Here is a 27249-nt window from a genome sequence, read left to right as displayed (position 1 = left end):
TGATACTGGAAAAACAAAAGCCTTAGCTCTCAGAAATAACCATGCCTTCATCTGCACAAAAAAAGGGTGACTACAGCAAGTGCTGCAGTTCTCAGAATGGGACAGAGGGGAAAGCAGTAATAAAATCATAATTTAGGAATGACTGAAACAATATTCTTCAATAGAGGAAATTCTAACTGTATTTCTTCTCCCCAGCTTAGAATGTACTTCTGGTATCCCAAACATGCAAAGCCAGACACAGCATCTGGGGAGCCTGGAGCTGATTTGGATACAGCTGAGTACCACATCACCCTGGTTTTCAGGGTATGCTGTGCCTTCACCTCACCTACACACCAGACATATCCAGAACACAGTGACAAAACCTGGTTTTCTCCAATACTTATGAACTTATTGCCCATGTGAATGTAAAAGAAAATAGTTTGTGTTATAAAATCTCTTTGCTTTGGAAAATATGACTCAAGGCCTCCATTTTCCCCATTTTATATTCTAGTAGAGAAACCTTGATAGACAAAGTTGATAGTTTTGCTTAGGGAAAAGAGGCAGGGGGAAGATGGCAAGAAGTCCCTGTCCCTCATTTCCTTCTCTGGACTGCCCAGTTGCCTTACTGCAGAGATCAGAGATGCAGTCAGACAACAACACCCCTTTACCGAATTCATCTCAGCCCATAGACACAAGCAACCCCCTGAGGGTATCAGCAAATTGTCGTCACCAGCTCTGCAAAGCCTATCCAGACTCAAAAGCAATTCCCACTGATCTGTTTCCGTTCTATTCCAGTATCTGCAACTACTACTCATTTTTATGTACCCCCATTAGGTGCTATCTGCATTATCAAGCTCACAAACTCTGCAGTGACAACTCCAGAGTTCTGTTTCACCAGCCAGGTCAACAGTGCAGTAACTGCCATCCATCCATCCTCAGACAATAAATTGTCAAGAGAAATGTGGGTCTTACATTTACATCTTACTCTAACATATTGGATCTCTTGTAAGCAAAACTTCCATTTGAATCAGCATTAAATTCACAGGGGGAAAAAAAGTAACTAATATTTTATGTCAAATTTCTGGTTGGAATTAATTCACTGCTGTGCCTACCCTTCCAATGAAGGGGGCTGTTAACTGCAAAAGTTTCCAGTCTTATTTCCTGGAAGCCCTCCAAAGGTTTAGGCTTCTAACTTCTGCTAACTAATTCAGGAGGAACCTGAACATATGGTGTTAGAGCCAAAAATATATAGCACATACAAAATATAGCAAATAAATCCCATAAAAATAGGCCTATATTTTAAAGGGTAAAAAGCTGGGAGAGGTGCTTTGCCTTTTTAATGACTGCTTCTTTATTTTTCTAGGAGACATTGGTGAGTGCTCTCACCCAAGAACAGCTTGAACAAAACAAACATAAAAACAAGATTTGCGCAAGACACCGAAGCTCAAAAGTCAGGTTCCACGCCGCGCCTTTGGAGAACGCTCCAAAACGTCACGGTTGTGACTTCCCCGAACACCGACATGACAGCAGAATTCCAGCTCCTCGCTGATCACCAGCAGTATCCCAGTGATCTTGGCTCCCCGTTCTGGGCCCGAGCCAGGGAAACGGCCAGAGAACGGGCACTGCCGTGCCCAGTGCCACAGCCCCGGGCACCAGCGAGCCCCAGCGGTGCTGCCCAGGAGCCCCGGTGCAGCTCTGCCCCGCAGCCAGCCCAGCCCTGGCTCACAGGTACAGCTGTCCCAGCCCAGCCGGCCCTGCCCTGGCAGCAGCTTCTCCCCTGGGCAGGCTCAGGGACTGCAGGGCCACAGCCCGGCTCCGCTCCCCTCAGGGCCACGGAGCCGTCCCCTGCTGCCCCTGGCTGGGACTGCCGGGGCTGTCAGCGCCCCGGGCTGCTCGTACTCGCCGGTGCTGCCGCACAGAGCGCTGCTCAGGCTAAGCCGTGCCTGCACTGGCGTTACTGGGAGGAGCTCCCAGTCCCGGCACCACGCTCCTGCTGCCCCCAGGTCAAGGATGAAGGTGCTGAGGGATGGCGGTGCAGCAGCCCAGAGCTCAAAGGCTCCTGCTGCCCTGCTGGGGGCTGAGCCCACCTCTGCCCAGCCCTGTGAATTGCCGAGCACGCCCTGAATGCCGCAGGGCAGCCCCGGCTGTGGGCTGGGCCCGGCGCCGCTCGCACGGGCACTGGTCTGGTTCTGCCTCACTCTGCTGTGCCCGACGAAGGAGCTGTCCCACCTCTGCCCTCCCAGCTGCCTAGAAATCTGCCCTGGAAGTGTCCAGTTGTTGCTGAACTCCTTGCACTCCTGATGCCTCTGCCCACAGCAGCTGATAGTCCAGAGTCCTGAATCCCTTTTCCTCTGACTGCAGTAGACCCTACAGATGAAGGGCAGAAGATGGCTCTTCCTGGCACAAGACATACAGCTTGCTCACTAAAACAGGGTCGCATTTGCTGTAATGTACACTGTGATTTGTAGTTGAATTGCTTCTGGTCTTGGATGGATTCCTGCCAGAGGCTACATTGATCTGTTTGTCTGCCTGATTTGTGATTTTACAAGATTTGAGTATGTCTCCATTTTGTTAATTTGTTTCTGACTACACATATGAGGCACAGACAATAGCTACTCATGATCCTCTTTGCCCAACCAACAAACATCTCAATCTCTTCTCTTTTTTCCCCTCAACTTTTATGCTAAGGGTTGTAGCACTAGATACTCTGAAATAACTGTTACACTAATTGTAATATACATAAGAATACAAAGAATTCACTGAAATTTTACCATACAGGACTACAGCACAAGTGCAAAACAAGCAACAACTTGTACCCTCTGATTATTTTGAGGATCCCCATCTTCAAGTAAGTACCGTTCCCACTTGGACACGGAGCCAAGGGAGGTTGTGTCAGCACTGCTTTACCCTGTGCTTACCCACACATGAGGTGTGACTAACACATCAGCACAAACCAGGGATTTCTACACAAACAGCACAATTAAGAGCCTTACTGTTTAAAATGGAACACATTTTCTTGGACTTCCATTTATAAAATTCTTTTAGGATGTGGAGCATGTAATTGCTCTAATCAGAGGAATTAATCTTCACAGCTTCCATGACTACAAGGGCATCCTACAGCAAGCAAGAAATGATTCACAAGTGGCTTCACACAATCCAGCAGTAAGTCAACTAAACATACCACACAAGTAAACCACGAGCAGAATTTTTAAGCTGAAAAGTTTTACACAGGACTTTTAACCAGATGACTGGGAGAGCTCTCTTTGTGAGAATGTGCCCGGATTTCTAACTGTGCACATGAAATTTAGGAGTCATTTCCCATTTTAGCTGCAAATGACTGTTTGTTTAAAATCAATTAAAACATAAGTAACTTTCATGCGCACATTAAAAAGGCTCCATTCATAAAAAGGGTGCAATTTCTGAACCCTGCTACTTGTATCAATAATGTGGTTTTCTTGCAGGAAAATAAGAATTTTTAAAAAATTGTTTGCAAGCACTGGCAATATAAAATGTTAAACTAGAAAGGTCTAATGCCAAGCTAAAATATTTTTTGTCACCTTTCTATCAAAAGTCTGACTGTAACTTTTAAGCTCAATAAAACCACGGTATTATGTCCACTTTCATTTCTGTTCCAAGAAAATGGAAGTTGCATAAGTAAAGTACCTTTTTTAAAAACAGTTTTTAAATGAAAGAACAAACTGTGAATGTCTCACCCTTCCAAGGAAAAAGGCAACAGACAAACCGTGAAATTATTACACGTGCTTATAATATAGAAAAAAATCCACAATGTAATTATGTCACTGGGAGAAGGAAGAAAGAAATAATAACAGAACCTCTTTCTGTCCGGACATTTGCTTAAGAGCTTTTATTTTCCTAGACATACCAAGAATAATTTCAGGGACTCAGAAGTCTCTGCTGGGTGTACCAGAGCATTGTGAACCTCATGTGCTGCCTGCAGTCAGCACTCAGAGATGAGAGTAAACGTGTGTTTGGCTTTGGCGGCAAAGGCACAGGACAGAGGTGCCTAAAACAGTTGTGGTTAAGGAACAACAGGTGACACAAAAAAACAGAAGCCTGCAAAAACAAAGCTGTTGCACACAGGCCTGTCCTCTTCCTACTGTGATGCTGACAGGCAGCTCCAGTTTATCCTTTCCCTTTAGTATCTCTACTCCAGTTATGAGTAACAGCAAAACCCGTTTCCTGGCTGCAGCTGCACTTTGCCACAGAAATGCTGCAGAGGAAAGGACCAAATGTTGTGCCCATTTTGGCCGTTAGCTGTTCACTGCATTGGCTTGCAAGTATTTAATGTGCTTTGTTAATGTGCAAAGAGCAGCCACGTGCGGGGGGCGTGTGTGCCTCTGATCCCCCACATCCTCTGCAGCTGCACACTGCCACCAGCAGAACCTGTGGCACTGAGGCAATTCTGACTGCTTAATCCCCAACAGAAGGATCAAAATCTGATTGTGCATTCATGATCTGCTGTGTTTGTGTAATAATACTACTATTGATGGTAATTGTGCCTACTTCAGGAAAACAAATCCACTTAGCTTGTAGGCAAATTGGATATATAAATACTTGGACTAACGTTAAGTAACATATTAGGATTTTATAATTTTTTTAAATTTTACTATTGAAGTATGAATAATTAGCATTTAATTATTAGAACTATATTGACTGGTAACTGCAAAATCACATTAAATATTTGCTGGTGTATATATTTAAGAATCTTCTGAAATTATTTCTACTATAAAAGTGGCAGAAGCATCCACCAAAGTATCATATGAAATATCACATTCTAGGCAAATATCATCAATAAAGACACAGTAGTAGTGTAATGAAATTCAGACTCAGTCACAAGCTTTTGGGATGGGCAGGAGGACATAGATACTGGATTTCTGCCTTCAAAATCCTGACACATTTCCATAAATATTAGAAGCTCTGTGACATCCAGGCAGAAGGAGCAGTATCAACTGATGGTTTAATGTGACACCCCTCAAGGATCCATCACAGACCAGAGAGCCCACGTTTATTTGAGAGCAACAGCTGCCCAAAGCCAGTGCTGGCAGGGCAGCAGGACCCTCGACCACTGCAATCCCTCCAGCAGCACTGCAGCCCATGCAATGCTGCTGCTCATTTTACCAGCAAAATGTACCCACTTAATCTACCCTGCTGGAATGAGGAAACCCTACTGGCTCTGCTCCACAAGGCAGGGATGATAAAACACATCAAGTGTGCACACATAGCTGAGCCGTTTTTGCTCAGGAAACTCATTTACCCTAAAGAACGTCTCCACGTAAGTAACACAAGTAGAAGCTGCTTCTAACACAGAACCCAAAGGACAGGTTCACCTGCTTTGCCCAAAGTTATCTTCAAAATAACTGTCCCTTCTGATAACTCAGCTGGAAAGCACCTCTGATGACAAAACTTCTACAACCTTTAATGTTTAAGTGGTTTATGATGAAATAATTTGAAGCAGAAGTTTTTTGTTCTCATATACAACTTCTGGCACAAACACAGTAGCTATGGACTTTCAAAAGCATCCCAGACTGATTAATGGAACAGTGCTGAGCACTGAATGCCCTGAGATAAACAGGGAAGGGCGGGACAGGGCAAATTCTAACACGTGTCTCAAGCTGAACTGTGACTGCAATGACACTCAGTTCAGGGGGTGAGTAATAAAGGTACCATTACCTTTTGGGGCTCTGACAAAGCAGGCTGGTGACAGGGACAAGACTGTGGAGAGCTGGGACATAGGATTTCCACATGGATGAGAGGAGCTGATACAAATCTGAGGGCTAGAAGGGCCAGAAAAAGGCAAGGAAGGCATCAGATTTCAGGGTGCAATGAAAAAGCTACACAGAATTTCAAAAGCATCTGGTTGCTCGATGGGAAATAGGAGGATCATAAGTAATGCTGAAGTGGGAAGGGACACCAGGGAAAGTAAATCCAATAGTGAGGTTTGGTGAGGAGTTTCATGGAAGGCCTTGACTAGGAATGGAACCCTCTTCTGTCCTCTTTGTCATCTATGTGTGTTTTGGTCTCTTTAAGTCCAGTACCTCAGAACTGCCAATTTTGCTTTCCCAAGCAAAGACTGGAAGCCCAGATGAATTGGGCTGAGGACTATGGCTACTACCAGGTGAGGAGCCCTGCTCCACGAGGCAGCTGCGCCTGGTAGTAACCAGCAGTACTACAGAGAGGAAAGTTTAGCCAAGCTGAAATCCTTGAAGTACTAGGGAACTGCATTTAGTCTTATTACAAGGATAAAAGGGACAGGTTTTGCAGAATGACTTTGCTAGATTTTTTTTTCTAGTCTTGTTAATTTGTTTTGCTATTTTCACTATGTTTCTCATATTAACTCCAATATTGGTGCCATTTTAGAAACAAATGTCAAGTAGCAAGAACAAATATGAGACACTTTCTGAGCAGCTTGCTGAGAGCTGCACTCTTTTGTCTGGAGAAAGTGTTCATTCCCAGCTGGAATCTAACAACTTACAGAATGGGTAAGGGGTAAAAGCCCAGCAATTCTTGTTTACTGTTTACACCACAGAGAAGCGAGAGGGATGGTCCCAGAGCCTTCAACAGGCACTGTTGAATTCTGAACCCATAGCTGCGTGCTGTCAGGACAGGCTGCAGAAGAGCCCAGCCAGGTCAATTAGCAGCACTGGTCTCTCTGCGATGCATCTACAAAATCACCTCTGACACTGCAGCAAGCTCTACCTGGTATCCCAGTCTTACCTGAGCCCTGGTGATACCTCTCCTATCATCAAAGTGCTGTGAAAATCCTGCACAGAGACATCCTGCAGTTCTGTGTTTGAAAGAACTTTTCCTGGTGCACAGGACTCAAACAGCAAGACTATTTGCAAAAACCTCCCAGCAGAGCTCCCTTTATGCCTAAACCACTGACCCTTCCTTGCTCCTTTCTCAACAGGAATTACAAGTTCCAGTGTTGCGATCCAAAGCACTGCTTGAATTAGAAACACATTCCCTTACATGAGCAAAAGGGACTTGGCATGTTTATTGGCAAGTATGGTTTTAACTGTAGGTCTGCTTTGGCAATGGGAAACAAAAATCCTGCTCCATTTACACATTAAGCTTAGGGAAAAACAGAACAAACCAATGCAGTCCTGGGATTTTTCTTGTACATTTTTAGCCTATCAGGAGAAAAATTAGAATATTTCCACTAAAATAGTTTTAAAACTGCTATAGCAGGTCAGGGCATTTTTACATCTACAGAAGGCAGAGCAAAAAACTCAAAACTCTGAAAACTACTGAAATCATTGAGATTAAATAACAATGAATGCAAGGCAATGCCATATGAAGAACAACAGCAATTAGCTTATGTAATGAGCAACTCAAATACATAAATTTACTATTTGTCCGAGTAGCTTCTGATGTAACAAATACAAAATGTCAGGATCTTTTATCTCTTCCATGCTCAAGAACTTGGGAGTTACAGAGTAGAGAGCTCAGACCCTAAGGTGAGCTGGTGCTTGCTGTGCCTTCTGCAATATTCATGCCCTTGGTGTCCAGAGAAGGGCAAAGGAGGTGGGCCAGGGTCTGAAGCAGCTCAGGGAGCTGGGATAAAGGGGCTCAGCCTGAAGAAAAGAGGCTCAGGAATGATCTTCTGGCTCTGCACAACTCCCTGACAGGAGGGGGCAGAGCCAGGGGTTTCAGGCTCTGCTCCCAGGGAACAAGGGACAGGATGAGAGAATGGGCTTCAAGCTGCACCATGGGAGGTGGGTGTTTGATACTAAAGAAAAACTCTCCACTGAAAGGGCGGTCCAGCTTTGGAATAGGCTATCCAGGGAGTGATGGAATCACCATCCCTGAAACTGTTCAAAATCATGTGGATATGGCACTTTGGGACACAGTTTAGCAGTCAACATGGCAGTGCTGGGTTAATGGATGGACTCAATGAACTTAAGGATCTTTTCCAACCTAAACAAGTCTATGATCTGTTCCCAGATTTCTACAGAGCAGCAAGTGAAGTGCCAGCTGTGCTTCTCAGCACATACAACTGCAATCTTTGATAAGCAACAATAAGAGAAAGAGCTTATGAGAGTTCACCTATAACTCAGATACTAATCTTCCTTTTACCACACTTTGTTATTAAAGAAGAAACACAACTTCTTACTGAAGGAGATATTTAAAACCAGTTTAATAACAGATCACAGACTTCTCCATGCAAGTCTTTACCCTTCTCCCACCTGCAGGTGGATGTGGAAAGTGCCAGTGTGATAAAATGCAACAGCTGCCTTCCCCAGAAAGAGCCTGCACCAGTGCCCAGCTGTGTCACAGCTGCTGCAGCCCTTCTCACCGACACCCACCAAGATACAAAGAGATTGTTCTGTGTCTCTTGCACGAAAGGGCTGATTTTTATGAGGCAGTAAGTGTCCTGCAAGAGTGGCTGTGTTAGGGCTTCACCTCTCAGCAACTATTTTACTGCTAACTAGACTGAAGGGGGGGGGGGGGGGGGGGAAGAAGAAAGGACAGACACTAACACCACCACCTTCCTTTGTTATAATCAATTTGATGAGATTTATGCAACGTTTAATTCAGAGTATGGCAGAAAATGCACTGCCATGCACTTAAACTTGTTTCCTGTTGTAAGAACATCACTGAACGCATACTGGCAGCAGAAAAAAATACCAGCTTTGAGAGCTATTGCTGTGGTACTCTTCATTCTTTAAACTACATCTAGCAGCACAAGAGTTCTGATGAAAGCAACAGCAATAATGGGATATAAAATATGCATGAGTCTGAATGTGTACTGTCACACTTGGGCTCTGTACAGCGTGTTTCATGCTTGACAGCATTCTCTGATACAAGCAGACAGAACAACAGATGAGACAATTCTACAGCTTAAAATCGAGATTATTTTGTTACTCTTTCCCTTTCACTGAGAACAGAAGTGGAGTGCTATAAAACACACACAAAAAACCCTACCTAACAAATTAAGAGACATCAAAGGCAAAAAACTAGGGGTGAGCATAGTTCAAAACATGAAATCCCCCAACACTTCAGTGCTCCTACCTGATATGCTGCATTAGTTGAGCCACTCAATTTTACAGAGACACTGTGAGCTGACATTATAAACCTCTGTACTTTGCTGCTCTAACAGTGTGACAATGGCCTCCAGCATTTCTAAGTATCCAAGAACCTTTTTTATGCCATTACCTTGTGAAATCAGTCATCTCCATCATAATCACACACATCCTCTTGGCCAGAACAATTATGTCATTGCTGGTATCATCCCAGATTTCAATCTCTGCATCCAGCTTACTCTTGACTTTTTTGAAGTCAGCCACTTGCTCAGCTATCTTTTCCTTCTCAGCTTCTGGCAGTTGAGTCATCTTGGCCTAAAACAGAGTAATTTGATTTGTAAAACATCTATGTCAGAGCATTTTCTTTTTTTAAACAAAACCACTGCACATTAATAAATACATAGTTTAAATACATTATGGCCTGAGCCAACTGTTTGAGTTTGAGCACTTCTAAATTTCAACATCTGTATGTTGTCACTGGGTTGGGTCAAGTAAATAATCTCAGTGTAATGGGGAGAGTGGTGTTCCTGAAACCATTAATTTTAACATAGTGAGAGAAAGAAGATTAAATTATTCCAAAGAGTCTTTATGAAAGATGACTGATAATTTTTTCTATTTCTCAGGGATAAGGGAGCTTATGTAGTTTTAAGTATGATACATGTTAAAGTTACAAAATGCAGCATTGATTCAGGTAAGAAATAATAATCAATGAAAAGGGTTAATTGTCCTGAAACACTCAGGTATGTTGCTTCTCTCTTCTGAGAAGGTTCTATATTATTATTATTATTATTATTATTATTATTAGAACTGAAAAAGATTTAATTGTTCAAATACACATCTTCTGTCTTTGCAGAAGATGAACAGATGAACGTATCAGAAACCAGGATGTAAATAAGATTACCAAAAACTCCTGAACATGTAGCATGGTGAGAGAAATATTTTTGCCTAATGTTCTCCATGAGCAAGACGGCCAGGCTGCTGCAGCCATGGGTCAGCCAGCCCTGCTGTGTCAGAAACAGGCCAGGGAGCAGCCAGGACTAGGGTATGACATGGCCACATGGAGCTCTGGCCCTTCATCACACCTCCTGCCCCAGGGACAGCAGCTAAGCTGGTCCTTATGGCTCTGCTGCCATGCTGGTTCTAACCTCATACCTTCCCTTCAGGCACAGGAACTCACAACTACACACAGCAATTATTAACACACTGTCATTACTCTGTTAAATGTTTTGTGACTTATTCTGGTTTAGAAAACATTATCTACTACCAATAAAATGGAAAGTGAAGGCCATGGCTTCACATCACAGTTGTTTATAATTAATAAAATGGGTAATCAGCTCTCTACATAATGTGTATGTTTTTCAAGCCATGCCTTTTCAGAGATTTTATTTATGCCAGAATCACTGTCACAGGATTAGCTTGCTCCCTTACACAAATTACTGAAAATTACAGGTTTCCCAGCACGTACCTGTCATTGCAGCCACAAAAATCACACGGAATCACAGAATGGCTAAGGGTGGAAGGAACCATCTTAGTGGCCAGAATTACCCTACAGTCATAGAATTAGAAAGCACAACCATTTTGAGGCTACTTCTCCCATGTTGTTAAAATCCCTGAAATGGGTTACAGAGGGAAGAGAACTTCTCTGATCTTGTACATGCTTGCTGATGGGTGGGTGTCTGTGATATTTCCTAATCCCCATCTTCAACACTGGTTTGAGTCCAAGATCACAGGCCCGGATCTTGAAACCACAGGAAAGATGACATTTTAATGAGAAAACTGTGACATATAGCATCCTACTATCTACCAACAATAATGAGCTTCAGGTGCAATGAGACATTATCCACTGGAACAAAGAGCAAAGGAAATTATAAATCTGACCTTGTCTTTTCTCTCCTTTCCCTCATACTGCTTTAAAACCTTGTCCAACAAAATAAAGCAACTGTATACAGAGCCTTTTAAGCACAGATTAACTTTGCATGGAAATATGCAACAAAACAGTAATTGTAAAATAAAGATCTAAGTTTAATGACTATTACATGAGTGCAGGTTTATTTAGTCCAGCAGAAGAAAATTTTTTTTTCACTACTTCTAAGACAAAATGTTATTATTGCAGTAGCAGATAACAGAGTTAGGACTAGGTGAGAGGAAAAGTTACATCTGTGGTATTTCCTTCCTACAGATTTTTTTCTTAAATTTCCCCAACTTAACTGTTCTGAAGGCTGCTTGTCCCTGGTAGCTGGAGTCTCCAAAACTGGAGTCTTATTTGTGATACATTAACACTCATATATTACATATATATATACACACACATATATTATATATTAACACTCATATATATATTCAGTTATATACTAACACTCTTAGAACTGGAGTGTTATTTGAATTGTCCCATTTGCAATCTGACTTATCCTGTGAGATAGGTGTTTCCTTCCGTTACCTTCCCATGCTTCAGTCAGTTTTCCACCAAAGAAACTGAACTTTTAAGGCCATCAAAGAACACATGGGGGGTAACTAAGTGAAGATTTTGACTCTTCTCTCCCTGGTATATTACTGGCCAATGACATCCCAACCCTAAGAAGTGGCCTTTTGCCTACCTTTGTCTCCAGCTGCTCTCCAAGAATTTGACTTTCACATAAACTTTGAGTATGCTCTTAAAATTTCAGACTGACATACATTTTTTCTTTCCTGACCCCTAACACCAAATGACTGGCCAGATCCACACCAGCACCACTACTGCCACTTAGAGGAACCAGGAAGGAAGGAAAGGAAACAGAAAGGAGCACAATTCATTCAAACAAAAGCAAAGAATCTCTCTTGAAAATTATTTAACATTTCCAGCTTTGTAGGCTGCAATATGTCATGTAACTACAGAGAAGAAAACACTGTTTTTCTGCAATTTTGTAGGTTACAAGGAAATAAACCCCAGTTTCCCAGATGACCACAAGAAACTTCTCAGAGCGTTTACAAGCAAGAACACAATCTGCTCCTCAATTAGTGTAGTTATAAGATAATGGCAGAGATCCCAGAAGAATGGGCTAGTGTCCCTACATTGTTTTCAGAGCTGAGGCTTTCATTCCACCAGAGCCCCAGTAGCCATGAGAAGCCCTCTGGTCTGTTCCTGCCCTCCTGCTGCAGTCAGCTGAACATTTGGTGAAAAAGAACAGGACCCCTGCAAATCACTCCAAGTACAGCAATATATTTTAATCATGCTCTTTCACAACTGTTCCAATCATGAACTTTACCTCTGTTTTTCTTGAACAAACTTTGCAGAACTCTGTCGTGAAATTCATACGTGATCTGAGCCCTAAGCAGATGAGTGGCATCTCTGCCGTGGAACTAGATGAACTTTGAGCCATCATTCCCTGAGTCTGCTCCTGTTTGAGTGCCAGTGTGTTCATAAGTGAATTCACAGAGACAAAAGGGATTCTGCTACAATGAGTAAGATGTGTCCACTACCTTTTACTACTACTTTTCCTTCTGAGGGAATAACTTTGTGAGTTTGGATAGAGGTGACAGATGATGTTTGATATCATCATCCACAGCTAAATGAATCCACGCCCCCAGAAATGAACTGTGTGGGTGTGAGATGCTGACAGTTGGGAGAAGAAGCTGTATTTCTTTTGATGCTTCCCTATCTGCTGTCACCAGCTGCCTTCCCCCAGTTTCATGAATTGCAGTGAGCCTGCTGAAGTGCAGCATTCCTCAAACAAGTTCAGAGAGCCTCATTTGTTCTGCCATGACAGTTCAGCTGTATTTTTAGATGCAATATAATTGGATAAACCGGATAAAGAGGTAGAACTATTGGGAGATAGCAAACTAAGTGTTTAATGCCATATTTTTATCAGCCTTCACTAAGAAGGTTGGCTTAGATGATGCAACTATGGCATATTAAATGCAATTTCTCTTTGTCTTGGAGCCATAGGCCTATAGATAAAAAAAAGCATAATGTCCTAAGTTTGGGCTTCTCCAGAGCTTTGCCACTGGATCTCATGTCATCCTTACAAATAACCTGGATAAATAAGGTCTAGGTGTAATCCCCAGTGGGTGGATGCAATACTGGTTAGAAAACTGCTGGCAGAACACTTACCTAGACCACACAGCAAGCCAAGGGACCCATCAGGAAGAGCTGTGAAGGGAGCTGCCCTGATGCTGGCACTAGTCAGTATTTCCACAGAACCAGGAGTACACACTGCACACTGGCAGTGCAAGAGTGTGCTTTACACCCCAATGTGAACTTGGGAACTGAGCTGGAAACATCACAGGGTGTGCTGCAGGTGAGATAAGGACAGGCTTTACCCCTAAGAAAAACCACCAGCACACACAGAACTGACACAGAACCGAGACAGACCCAGGCACGGGCAATTGTGTGGGTGCACATTTGTGGTTCATAAAAGGTTGTGCTCTTGGCAGAAAGGCAAACCTCCTACAAAGCTCCATCTGAACTCTGCACACAGCAGGAAATAGTGCAAACCTCACACTTGTGCTGTGCACATCACAGGCGGCTTCACACATTTTTCAATATAAATAGTCTGGACACAAAATTCAAGGACTCATTAGCCAGCTGCAGAGCACCCAGAGGACAGAGAGACTAAAAGGAAATGCTGCTTTGAAGAGTAAATCAAGGTCACTGAAGTTATTCAACCTGGAGTCTCCAAAAGAGACAGGCCATAGAAAAAGGATCTACAAGTACATTGAAAAAAATAAAGGAACCTCACATTCTCTGTGTCCACTGCAGATGACTGCTAATATGTTAATTACAACATATGAGGTATAACAACAAAAACTTTCCAATAAACCATCTATTCCAGTAATGAGCTAAGCAGAGAGAGCAATGTAATTGATCCTATGCATGTGTGTGTCAAGAAGTGTATTTATTCTGCCCGGGGTCAAATAGCTGGACTAGCTGAGTTCTTGAGGTCCTTCCCAGCTCTACTTTGTAGAAGTACACAATATTCTGCTACAACCTTGAGTATTTCAGTAACTTAATTTCTTCCCTTTACAGAAATTGGGTTAAAAATTGGCAAGAAAAATCAAATGCTTTCTACAGATCATAACTCCTGAAAGGGAATCTCTTGCTATGCATCAAGTGTCAAAATTACTATCTATAGAAACTATTCAAAATTACAGTAGTTATTTTCATTACTCTTGAATTCTTACCGGTATTTCATGCTTGTGTAGGGCTTTGATAAAAATCAAACTTAAAAAAAAATCTAAAATTGGCTTTTTTATTAACAAAATAGCACATGCTTCCTGTTAACATACATCAGTATTTCATTTAGTGTAGGAACTTAAATGTACAGTATTTGCTACTTGAATAAAAATTGCTAATTAATCTGATGGCAAACTTCCCTTCTAACTACTTTTTATCCAAGTATCAACAGTTGTCCTTGGTCTTTGCTCCAGGCTCTCTTCTTAGAGTTTAGTAGAGTTTAGAGCTACATAATTGACCGCTGTATTTAAAATGCAACACAAATAAAACAATGAAATTACTTAGCCTGGAGTTTCTTATTTAAAAAAGACACTGAATCAACTTTTTATCAGCCCAGTATTGTTGCACAAACACTGTGTGCAATAAAATTGTATAAAAAATTATCTTAATCTCAGACATTTTTGTCCATGCATTTACAAAACTGTCTGCAGTACCTTGAGGAAAAAAAATGTGGGGGTGTGGCTGCCTGAAAGAGTTCTGCTCTTGCCTCTCTTAAGTGGATTAACTTGTGAGGTAAAGCATTTTGCCTCTTCCTCAAGATGATCATCTTAACCTGCAGCAGCAACTTTGACATTAAGATAAGCTGTTCTCATCACTAATTTAGTAACTTCAAACACTTAAAATAATTTTTCCTGATAATTAACATGTACATTGCCTTCTAAGCTGTAAATGAACTGGGCAAAATCTCAGTCACCCCCTCTCTCCAATACAGACTGTCACAGTAGCAAGCCACTGCCTCCTTCAGTGGAATTACACTGCTCATGATGGCATTAATTAGTCTGTGATACGCCTCCAGAGCTGACTACACAAATTACACACAACCACCAGAGGAAGAGCTTCCTTCCAGCTGGGAAAAAATGGCATTAGTCCTTGAATCCATGTGCAGTACCTGTTGTGATCCTAAGGAGCCTCCCCTTTGAGGATGTAAAATCACCCTACAAATAACCATTGGTGTTTTTATCCAGTTTAAGCACAGAGAGATCTCACAGCACATTGCCTCAGTTGCCCTGAATCCCCCAGCGTGGGATGGTGCCACAGGCACTATCATATTCATCTCAGAAATAGGAAATATCTGAGAGAAAAGATCAATGCAGTAGTAACATATTCAAGAGGAGTCAGGAAGATAAATATGAGGTCAAATCTCAGTCCTACTATCTCACCATTAACCTCTACTCTCTTGTTATGGAGATAGAGTCTGAAGGTGTGATTAATAATACATGAGTTTTCCGACATAAGGGAAACAGGATTTGCTAGTTAAGACGTAGCCTTCATTCTGAGTGGCATACACACATTACATCTGGTTTTATATGTTGTGATAAAAACAGAAAGAAAAAAGGCACCAGTTCTCCATTGGAGCAGTGAGAGATGTGACATGGAAGAAATTACAACACTCTGAACAAAGCAAGAGGAACCAAGAGTGCTCCTATGCAGAATGAATATGGAGCCAGATATGTATGAACAAAACTGAATTATTACAGCTGAAATGCCCAAGAGAAAGAACTCAAGGAGGAAAAAAGGCTGCTCTGCAATCTTGCCAAAGAACTTCTGGAACACAGGCATTCCTGGTGCCAACACTCCACACAACAGCCTCCCAACAGGACACAAAGCTGCTACACCACACAGAACCACACACTGCCTAAACCTTAACATCAACCTTCCCTACGCAGATTCCTCATATGCTAAACAGCTTCTCGGTATAAATCTTCAACTATCAATATCAAATAGCACTCCAAACAAAGAGGCTTTAAATCGCTGTTCTTGTTTGCTGCTGCAGTAGCAGATTTGTTAAGACATCTTTTTAAAAAAGTGTGTGCAAGTGTCTGTCAATATGATACTTAAGACTAAGCACATATGTATATAATTTAGTCAAAGCTATAATTTTCTGTTGCTTTTGGGGTATAATTGCCATTTATGGCCTCAATAGCAGGATCTGAAATCTAGGAAAATTGTTTCTAAACTACACATTCAGACTTTAAGCCATGACCTCTCTCTAGATGCCACAAAAAGGAACATTCACAGTAAGTGTATTATTTTAGGGAGAAATGGAAAAAATAGAAACGTCCATACTATAATGTTAAAGTACTGGGGGGTTTTAGCTGTATTAAGCAGTCTGTGTATAAAATCCCTTCCACCTCACAAGGAGAAGCACATCCCAGAGACATCTCCCCACAGCACCAACCTGTGCTTCTGACTGCTGACAGTCAGCTCCCTAGCTGCCACTGTCTTCAGCATCCACTTCTTGCTTTGTGCAAAAAGTATGCATTCCCATGTCTCCCAAGTATGTGTTATTTATGATTTTCTTTTCAAAGAAAAGCATTCCCTTTAAAGAAGTACTCTTCTTCAGCTGAGAAGTGAAGACCATGCATGAAAATGTGATCTTTGAAAGCTTTAGTGGATCTTTTCTTATTAGGTGGTGATAGTAACTATCCATAAATTACTGCTTGTGTTTTGCTAGTAGGACCACTTCAACAGCCAGGTGACTTGGCAGAAGACAACCCAGCAGCACATCCCCTGCTCCCAGTGCTCCTCCATCTCCTGGTCACACATACCCGGTCAGTCTTGCCCTCGGTCTGGATGCTGGTACGGCTGCGCGCATCGTGCTCATCCTCCAGGTCAGACACATCCTCCAGCTCCTCGGGGGTCTGGGGAAAGGAGCAAAGGGTTACCCTGTGTGGGCAGCAAAGGGTTACCCTGTGTGCCTCTGGGGAACCTGGGTGCTTATTCAAACACATTGCACTGGGTCTAAGACCAGCTCTGACAAACACCAAGCAGCCCTGCTCTGGCCCTTACTTAACTCTGGGTTTCAATTGCTGCTGCTGCTGCTAGCAAAGGTGTCTAACAAGAAACCTTAACATGACAAGAATGGATTATGAATGTGCCACTTATCACTTCCATTAAGCAGCACAAGTTACTGCACTACCAGAAAAAATAAGTGCCCTTAATTTGCTATTTTTATGCATGGCATTATTTCATATGCCACTGCCTGTTCCTTCTAGTCACATCAACTGCCACTTGATTCTGTGATTCTGTTTCATTTACATGACATTTTCTGTACAATCCAGGTCTTCAAATTTATTTACTGCTTCCTTTTTGCCAAAATATTATCAAAAGAAAAGGGGTTTCATGCAGAAGTTCTGAATTTTACCATAAATAACATAGCAAAAACCCACAATGAACATGACTTTATAAAGGACACTAAATAAAACATTAAAAGCAAGGGGTTTTTTTCCCAGCAAAAAACAGCACAATGAAGCATACAAGGTTTTTTGGGATTACAAACAACTTAAAAAATAATATTGGTTCTGCCAATGCAACAGGGCACTCAAGAAATTTTCCTTTATGGAGTAAATTCACATTTTTAAGAAGCAAAAATATATAGAATATATAGAATCAAGCTCTACAAAGCTCATGACAGATCTACCACCACCTTGACATCTAGAGTTCCAGTTAGAGGGAAATCTTGATGTTCTGAGTCCCCCAAAAGCCTGACATTCCAAGAGACACATAACAAGACCAGGACTATCAGATAATCTTAGTGGAAGACAGGCAGGAAGAAATCCAGCCATTACTTTTACCCAATTTTCAATCAAGTCAAGTATAATGTTTTTAATCCATCTGTGTATTCTCACCTTCAAGTTTTTACTCTCAAGGCATACAAAGAGTATCTGTTGAGAGGGACACTGCAGGGCTCTGTAATTTTCCTTCTAGGTTCCTGGCATGGTAATGACCCTGCAATAACCTGAATTAATCCACCTGCATGCAGTCGTGTCCTGTGGTACAGAACCTCTGTGGTTCATAAAACCAGTACATAAACCACCAGCAGCAGCCTTGAAACAAGGCTCCAATAGCACTCCATTGTTTCAGCAGCACACAGACAATTTCACTCACTGAAAAAATAATAATTTCTCTGAGGTAACACTGCAAGAAATAACTCAGTGTTGGGGCACAAGTTGGCAGAAATAGAACACTGGGGGTGATAAATACTCCTGAACTTCCTCAAGAAAACAGACAATCAATTTTTGGGACAAAGATAAGCCTAACACTACACTGCCCAAGTGGGGGAAAGGAACATCTGATTTTCAGGGAAAGACTAACATTGTGATGAAGTTTGAGTTTTAATACTGGAATTAGACCTAGTAAGAATTCCACAGTAGCCACAGGCTGTTCCCATACAAAAGTTGTTGGAAAAAACTGCAGTATGAAAGCAAAATGAAATTTTTGGTGGTGGCAGATATTCCTGCAATTAAAAAAAAATCACAAACTCACTTTAATTGAAACATTTAGGGACATTCTTATTAGAGGACCAATAACATAAAGGATATTAAAATAGAGGAACTTCAGCTTCTCGGGACTACACTGATTCCCTCAGGCAGGTAAGAGCCTTGATGAAGTTTACAGAAAAAAAGAAATAATTTTCCTTTTAAAGTTAATCTGTACTTGGGTTATTCATACAATTTTAAAAACTACATTGCAATTCTTGGGTTTCAATAAAATTAGTTTGGAATTTTTTCCCCCAGTGATCATAAAGCTGGATTCATTGCAGCAGAGCACCCAGAGCACTGGGTGAAGAGGCACTTGAGAATCCCACACTTCCAATACAGGGTTTCTTTCTTCTATAAAACATGGAATTCAAAGTGGTATGACAGGGCAGAACAGTTAATAACTTTAAGGCAGTCACATTATACATAGGTGAATTTTAGGTAATGTGTTAAAGAGTGTTATACCATTATTATCCCACAACAAACTGTATATATTTATGAAATGGTTATTTTAGGCCCATCAAGACAATTTTTTAGCATTCCACTGATACTGTTTTTCTGTGAAGTCAAGCTATGTAAATATTACCAGCCTCAACATGGAAACATTAGCAAAGGGGTCAGCAAAAGGACAGCAGGATAAGACACCTCTCAATGGCAGTCTCAGGTAAGCTTTCCAATGATGAAACCATCATTTTATTTATCTGATGTGGCACTTTACAAAGTGCAACGTGTAGAACAGAGATCCCCTTCCAGCTGCACTGGCACAGGGATTCCCTCTCCAGAACATTGACTCAGGCCCTAAGTGTTACTCACCTGAACCCCTCGTGGGCTCAATGCTGTCAGAAACCAAAGCCCAGACCTGCCACCTTCTGAATTGTTGGTGCCACAGAATTCAGAAAAACAATCCAAACCTGTCCACTACTTACTAAATCCCTGAGACACACCAGTATCTGCTCATATGAATATTCCATGTGCCAACACATGGCTATTGAGAAGGAATGTTTGACGACTGCTTGGTCAAACTGGTATGAACATGAGGGCCTGCAACACAAAGTAGCGTTGCATCAATAAACAGAAACTGCACAGGGAGAACAGCACCGCTGCAGCTCTGGAGTGAGAAGCCTGGATGGAAGCTGAAAGCATGGTTCAAGACTCCTAACAGGTGTCTTATCAACTGCAAGCGACAGAAGAAGGAGGGATTTGAGTACTGTGGTCAGTGACACAACGAATACAAGACATAAATGGCAAATTCACTGTGAGGCATACAAAGTACGGAATTTCCAGTAAACGTAAGGAAGAATGCTGAGGGGTAAAATGAAGCACAAGACTGGTCAGCAACAACCTGCAGACTTGTGTAACACAATGGTAAATGGAGTTTAGAAACAAATTTGAACAGAAAAAAGTCAGTTTCCAGTGGCCACAGGAGCAGAACTCTTGAACAGTCTCCCTCAGAGGTGCTGGAAGACAGGAGAATTCATTCCTAGATGAAGCCTGAGCAGCCTGCGCGCCAAACAAGGGGATGGAGCAGGCTGGTACTACGAGCAAGGCACGACGGTGCCCAGGACACCTGCCCCAGCCCTAGCTCAGGGCTTCAGGAGATTCCTGTCCTTTGTGAAAAGCCTCTGCTGATCCTGACAAAAATGCATTCAAGTGTATTCCTGCACATCCATTCTAGGCTGCAATTCCATTATGGTGGCTGACAAGCTCCACAAGTATCATGTACTCCCCTTCACATTACAATGATTGTAATAAATCTGCATTCTCAGAGGGCTTGCCACTGAAGACTTGGGCTGAGGACTCAAAGTCATATTTACAGTGAAGTCTAATACTGATGGATTTGACACCTTGCTGGTACTCGACTCCAAGCCACAACAGTAACTCATTAGTATTGCACCCAGGTGATTTCAAGATATGAATTACCATTTCATCTATGAAATGAAAACCACCCTCTGATGACAAACCTTTTAATTTGCTTTTCTACAAGGATTTTAAAGAGAATAATTAATAAAACCAGGGTCTGGCCCTAGTCTTTATATCTCTGCCAGCTTTTCTAAACTGGTTGCAAATGGGCTTTTCGGTTCATCTCGTTTTTAATCCAAGCTTTGTAGAACAATTTATTTGGCTAAGTCTTACAGCACCTTCTCCAACACCAAGTTTTTTATGCAAACCCTACTTCAAAGTGATTATCCAAAGACCTTTATCGCTATCATTTGCTTGTAAAGGTCACATACAACCCATGGAACCATCAATCCTGCCAATAAGGGGTCTCAGCTGCTAGAACATAATGCAGAGTAAGGTCCAAAATCTCAAGATATACTATGTAAATGGACAAACAGGCACCATGGTGTGAAAGGAAGCTATCTCCTCTTATCTAACATTCCATTAAATGTTGCCATTCACACTGTCATCATATGCTCTTATGCTTTCTCTTATCTTGGTGTCTACAGCCCCACCAGTCATTCTTTGTCACAGATCAATATTAAAATGCAGAGCAGGCTAACACCTGAACAGAAGCTAAGTTCATGAGTGACATCTCTATTTTACTACTGCAAACCCAGTTATTTGTGCTATGTAAATCCAACAGCCCAGCAGCAATGCCTGTGTGCACTCCAAGAGGATCAGAGTTTGTCTATTATGTCCTTCAGTGAGCACACAATGGCTTTACAGAGATTATCTATTCTACTGTGGATATTTTGAACACTTCATACTGTCAGGCTGCATGTCACTCAGTGTAACAAACCACACTACATGTGCCACAAATGCAAAAATATCCTGCTCTGCAAATATTTACCTGCTGACTGAGATTTTTGTGTATTAGTCACATCATCATTATCTCACACTTAATTCTGCCAGATGACACACTGCCAGAGCAAGAGTTTTGATGCACTAGAATGAGAAGAAACTGCAAGCATTGTTTATCTTTTCTTACTAGCTGAGTAAGAGCCTCACATAATTGTTGCTATCTAGTCATTTAAAGTACTTATCATGTTTTTGCTAAAAGCAGCTGAGTGTTGAGAACAATAAACCCCACATCATGAAAGTCAAATTAAAATACTGCGTTCTTAATCTGTCAATATTGTGACATCTCAATACTATGGTAAATACCATCCCCTCTGTTAAAGACAATCACATGTCTATTCTTGGAATCTATTACTGGCAGTTCCCTTAAAATGGTATATTTAGAATACCACATTACTGTGGATGCTGTTATCAAAAAAACAACAAATGATTAATTTAAAGAGCAGAATTTTGTCTTTGATAACAGTACTGTCACCAAGCCCTGGCAAGGAATTTGTCATCAAACAATAGCAAAATCATTATCCTGCCATGGTCCACACACATTTTCATTTTCTAATGTAGGTACTAAACATTTCTTGTTACTAAAGAGAAAATTCTGGAAAATACTTTTTTGGATAATAAAGTTGCAATTCCCATTAAGATCAGTGTAAATATAAACTTTGGTGAAGAACAAAGAATTTAATTATGAGAATTAAGTGATGACCTTTGACACTGAAAGATGAAACTATTTTCAATAATAAAAGATGTTATAGGATAAAGAGTAGAAGTTTAAAAACTAAGAAATGCTGTAAACCCTAAGGAAACCCTAAGGAACACAGCACAGCTAAGGAAACTGGCACTGAGAGTTTCAGCACCTGTTTTCTGTCCTAAGCTACATGTTCTGTGCTGGGAAATGCATGTTTTCATGGCTTCCTCTTTCCCTTCCACAGCAGTACTTTGTCTGTATGCCACTCTCATATAATGCCTACAGCAACTAAAGAGATTTACTCCTAGAAATACTGACCTAGTTATGATGCACAAAAACTCTGAACACATCTTTAACTCTAAAAAGTTGGGGGAAACTTGACAGCAGCCTGAAAATCCCATCCAGTAATGGTATTGCAGCCAAAAGGGTTGAAAGAGAGCAGGGTAGGATTTACAAACAAGGTAACAGTTTTATAAAACCAACAGCATGACCAGAAAAGAAGCTAAGATTTCAGGGGTGCAAATCCTTCACCAGGTTACCTGAGGACTCACTTAAGAACCTGGAAGCCATACTTTTTTCTAGTTATTTTATTTAAAGGAAGCACTTTTTTGGGTGTAACTTTTAAAAAATAATTTCAAATGCCTAAGAACAAAGCATGACCAAACATAGGTATTACAATCACACAACTCTGCTGTAACCCAAGCCCCTGCCTTGATTCCACAGGAGCCATGACAACTGATACACAGCTTCATGGAAAGCACAGCCTTTACTTATGTTTATTAAGTAGGAAAAATCACCATATGGCTTAGAAGCTTCCATTTTAAACTCAGAAAACTAGTAATTAACAAGAATAGAACAGTAGGTTTTAATATAAGAGATTTGTTCTTCAGCAATCTAAAACATAATCCCTGTTTCTTCTGCTGGGTTGACATACATTTGCTCCATCTAGTGGGAAGCTAATTAAGACATTTCATTTATAATGGAAATAGTTGTTAAGCTGTTTAAAAATGGATCATGATAACTAATTAAGCTATTGTTCTTTGACTAGTAATCTTCATAAAGCTAATCATATATGGCCTTATAATTGATTTTTGAAATGTTTGAAATAGATTTCTAAACATCACCTCAACATTTGAAAATGAGAAGAGATCAGTCCTTGTTTTCTCTCTCTCAACTGCATATACTAAAGATAAAATAAAACACCTTGACTGTCAGCCTGGCTAACCTCAAAGGCAACCAGAGAGTTGCTCTGCATTTTGCCCCTGTGAGAATTCATAGTGGTTCCCACTTTTAATAAAGGCCAGAGGAACAAACTGGCCAAGCACAGGCTGCTCACCCTCCTATCAGTGCCTGCATTGTCATGGCCTGAGTGTCCCTGAGAAGCTCCACACAGCATCTCCCAGGTGCTGTCAGCAAGCTGGGCCACGAGCCTTTGGTGTTGGGCTCAGAGGGCAGTGCTGCCTGAGCTGTGCCCACCTGGGACCAAGAGGAGCACCCCAGGGGTGTTTGTGAGCAAAGGGCTGCAGGACACCCTTGCCAAGGGCTGTGGGAGCTGCTGGAGCACATTCCTGGCACCATTCCTTGCCACCAGGCTGGAACTGCCAGTGGGCTCAGGGCTAGGGCTGCCATCCACACGGACTGATGGACTCTGGGCTGACAGGAGCCTTCTCAAACTCACCCAGGGAAAATGCAAATGCTGGCACCTAGGAAGGCAGAGACTACAGATTAAACAAGCTGGGGCTGCCTGACTTTGGAGCAGACCAGCTCCAAAGGATCTCAGACTCAAGCACAAAGAACTGGGCAGGAGCCAGCAGCGTTCCTTGGCTGCAACACACAGCATCCAGGGATGGAGTGAGGTGTGGCAAGATAAATCCACTTCTGAGAACCAGACCGTTGAAATTATACTTTAAAACGACATGACAGAGTCTGCCTTCCTGCAGAATCTCCCTTTCCTCTCCAGAAGCCTCCATTTTTTATGGAGAAGAGCATATCCCAAAGCCAAAACAAAACCATTGTTTCTAGGCAGAAGAAATGCAGAAATAAACTGCTTTTGGAATACATCAATATATTGAAGGAAAAAAAAGGTGCAGTTTTTAAGACTGTCTTAAAAACATTTCAGGGCTCAGAAAGGACAAGAAACAAGAGACAAAAAGAGACAGTTCAGAATTCCACAAGAAATGTAGATTTATCAGATGAATAAAGCCTAAGCAATGGCAGCCCCCTCAGCAAAGATTCCTAACATGTCAAATCAATCTGTTTCTGTTACATGAATTATGCTAAATGATCATACTAAAAATAAAAAATCCCTTGGTTAGATTAATATATTCCTCAGCAAAAGGCTGCCAATGATAAGTGCATTTCTCAAACTGGAGTAGATGAAATTATTAACTACAACCTCAGCATCTGCTTGAGCCTCTTCAGTCTCCACTGACTCTCTGTATATCTGAGCTGCAAGTAAAACAGATCTCCTTTAGAAAAGATACAAGGAGTAAGCCTGTCCATCACAAGCTCATGCCTCACTGAAAAATGCACACTGTAATGCACAGCCGGCTTCTCAAATGCAGGTACCACAGCTGTCATCCCTCCCACACACTCCTACCCAGGACATGACAATTGTTGAGCACAAATTTTTGCTTTAGGTGCTATTCCTCCCAGACACTCAGACAATGGAAATAAAACCACCCTAGCCATGAATCCTGTGTCCATCACTTTCATTCCTGCTTTTAGTTATTAAGATGCCCAGAACACGCATCCACCCACCCTCAGTCATTCAGCAGCCAATAATGTTCAAGTGAGCGATCAGTGCCAGCTGACGTGGAACTAAGGAACCCATTAATGCCATCTCTGTGCAAACCAGCCTTCATGTCCCAAATCACTAATTTCATTTTGCTTTGGGAGGCTGAGAGCCTTCATTACCACATAGGCTCTCCAAGCAAAGTGGAATTAAATACACACAATCCCCCACAACTGCCCCTCAAAGAACACTCATTTGGGTCTAGCTTCTGAAAAAAATTACATATTACATGATTTTATTAGAATTTTGTAGATGCTAAAATTCCTGTTTGTACATGAAATGAATTCTTCCATTTGGGAAGGTTTCATGACCAGGTTCTGTGAAAGGCAGTACAGAATATTCCCCTCTAAGACACCAAATGAGAAAGTTATTCAGATCAGTACTTTGTACGTTTTTTCACAATATGCAGCTTTGACAGTCTCTCCTGCTCAGTGAAACAGGAGAGAATCAACACAACTCTATCATCTGCTAACAGACCAATAGAGATAAAACTGGCACCAAGTCAAGCACCAGAGCCTCTGATATATATATGAAAATTGAGCAAAATCACATATGAAATTTGGTTTACTTCATGTTCAAACTGAATCTTCCCCTTGTAGTCAGAGTTTATTCTCTTTGTATGCATTATGAATATGTAACACAGATTTTCTCCAGTCGTGTGCAGTAACATTTTACATCAATGGAAACAGCTACCCCATCTTCCCTTCTCTCTCCTTTGGCTCTCTGTTCCCTGGACTAATTAGGATTAACACATTTGGTGTTTTTCTCATAGGTCACAATTTATAATGCTCTGGTTGTTGTAGCTGCAATAAACCAGAGTGCACTTGCTTAAGCAACTAGGAAATTTTGGAGATTCTCACTGTTCATTTTGGGGCATAAATCCCCACTTCTTGTATTTTTAATTATGGTGCCTACAAAGCTGAATAACTGCAACCAACCATAACTCAGCAGAGCCTTGCTTCATTGCATGGGCTGAAATTAGTTTTTCAGACATCTCCAGTATTATCTGACTTGAACAGTAAGTGAACAGCAAGAACTAATAAATCTAAACAAATTAACCATAAGCAGCCTAAATTTAATCAGTAACTGGCACTGATAGAAATATTTTTATCTCATGGCAATAGATTTTAAAAAGTCTTTCTTACAACAACAGAACAGAATACAGGATTCTTTTTTTAATGCAAAGAGAAAAACACACATGATAAATACTTGCTAGAAAAGCACCAGGAATTACAGGGGAACACAGGCTAAAGAGGATGCAGCAGCATCACATTCCTGAAAGTAAAGGCAAGCAGACTGTTTTAAGTACCTGAAGGCACAAAGACAGCAAACCTTTATGAAATGTGGAAATATGAAAAATGAAACCTCCCTTCAACTGAGAGCTGAGCCTCCACTGCAAGTACTGGATCAAGTGCTGGGCACTGCACCTCCAAAAGGAAGGACACAGCTGGAGAGCAGGATCCAACAAGCATCAGCATGGTGTGAAAAATAAAACAACAGAAACAAACCCAGGCTTTAAGTGTGCAGGAAACAAGGAGAAGGAGATCATCCATCCTTGATGGAAGTGCTTTAAGGTGCCATAAGGACATGTGAGGAGTGGATTTAAGGAAGAACTAAAGAATTCTAAAGGGAATGGAGTGGGATTGACTGCTTGAAGGCACCCTCCAGCTGCCAGCTGTGGATGTTTCCAAGAACAGTCAGAAAAAATGAACACTGGGAATTATTTGAAGTTAATCCTGAGCTGCACAGGAGACAGTATTGACAGAGTTACTTCAGTATCTTTAGAGAACATATTTGATTGCTGTAGTTATCTTAGGTCAGATAAAAATCAGAATTTATGTATTAGTTACCCTTTTCCAAAGAGACTGGCACCCTGTGGGGAGGCCAGCTTTCAGGCTTTCCAGAAGACAATTCCTACACTACCTTAGTATGAGGCATGAGAAGAGAAACATAAACAACACAAGACAAACTCTAAGGTAAGAGGAGAAAATACAGAGCAGCTATGAAAAAAGGAGGAGAAGGAAAAGAAATGAAGAGGATACAAAGAAACAGCACCGTGTGAGGCAGGACAATGCTCAGCTATGCCTGTGATGCAGCACCATGAGTCCTCTAAGAATACTGTGCTACATCTTTGTGGTAAACTGTTCCTGTGGGGTGCTGAATGGCCCCTGACAGGAATTTCAATTGATCCTCTTACCTTCTCTTTGTATTGAACAATGGTGTATTTTGGGAATTAATACTGCTCACACTTTTTTCCTTCCCCAGGCAGTAGATAAATCTCAGAGCTCATCAACATACCCAAGAATAAACAAAAAGAAGCAGAAATGTATCACAGCCTAAACCCAAACCCTGCCAGGTAGAAGCTGCCAAAGCCCTGAGCTATCTGGCAGTCCCACAGGCTGAGTAAGACTGAACCATTCCATCTCTAAAGAGACAGGCTGCAGGCAATACTTGCTGCTGAGCTTTCTGGAAGAGAAATA

The 27249-nt window shown here is 41.5% G+C and overlaps 1 protein-coding gene across 4 annotated transcripts in view; it reads right to left on the bottom strand.

The window, feature by feature from the left end:
* Window positions 1–27249, bottom strand: part of CTNNA3 (catenin alpha 3) — a 401940-nt gene that overhangs the window by 35690 nt on the left and 339001 nt on the right. For all 4 annotated transcript variants that reach the window (XM_062496193.1, XM_062496191.1, XM_062496192.1 and 1 more), the window contains 2 exons: window positions 16782–16874; window positions 9157–9338 (listed from right to left, as the gene is read on the bottom strand). In XM_062496193.1, coding sequence (XP_062352177.1) covers window positions 9157–9338; window positions 16782–16874 — 275 coding nt within the window. The remainder of the gene's footprint in view (window positions 1–9156; window positions 9339–16781; window positions 16875–27249) is intronic.

This window comes from Cinclus cinclus, chromosome 7, assembly GCF_963662255.1.
Source record: "Cinclus cinclus chromosome 7, bCinCin1.1, whole genome shotgun sequence".
NCBI lineage: Eukaryota > Metazoa > Chordata > Aves > Passeriformes > Cinclidae > Cinclus > Cinclus cinclus.
The sequence above is the reverse complement of the archived record's forward strand: the minus strand, read 5'-3'. Positions and strand labels throughout refer to the sequence as shown.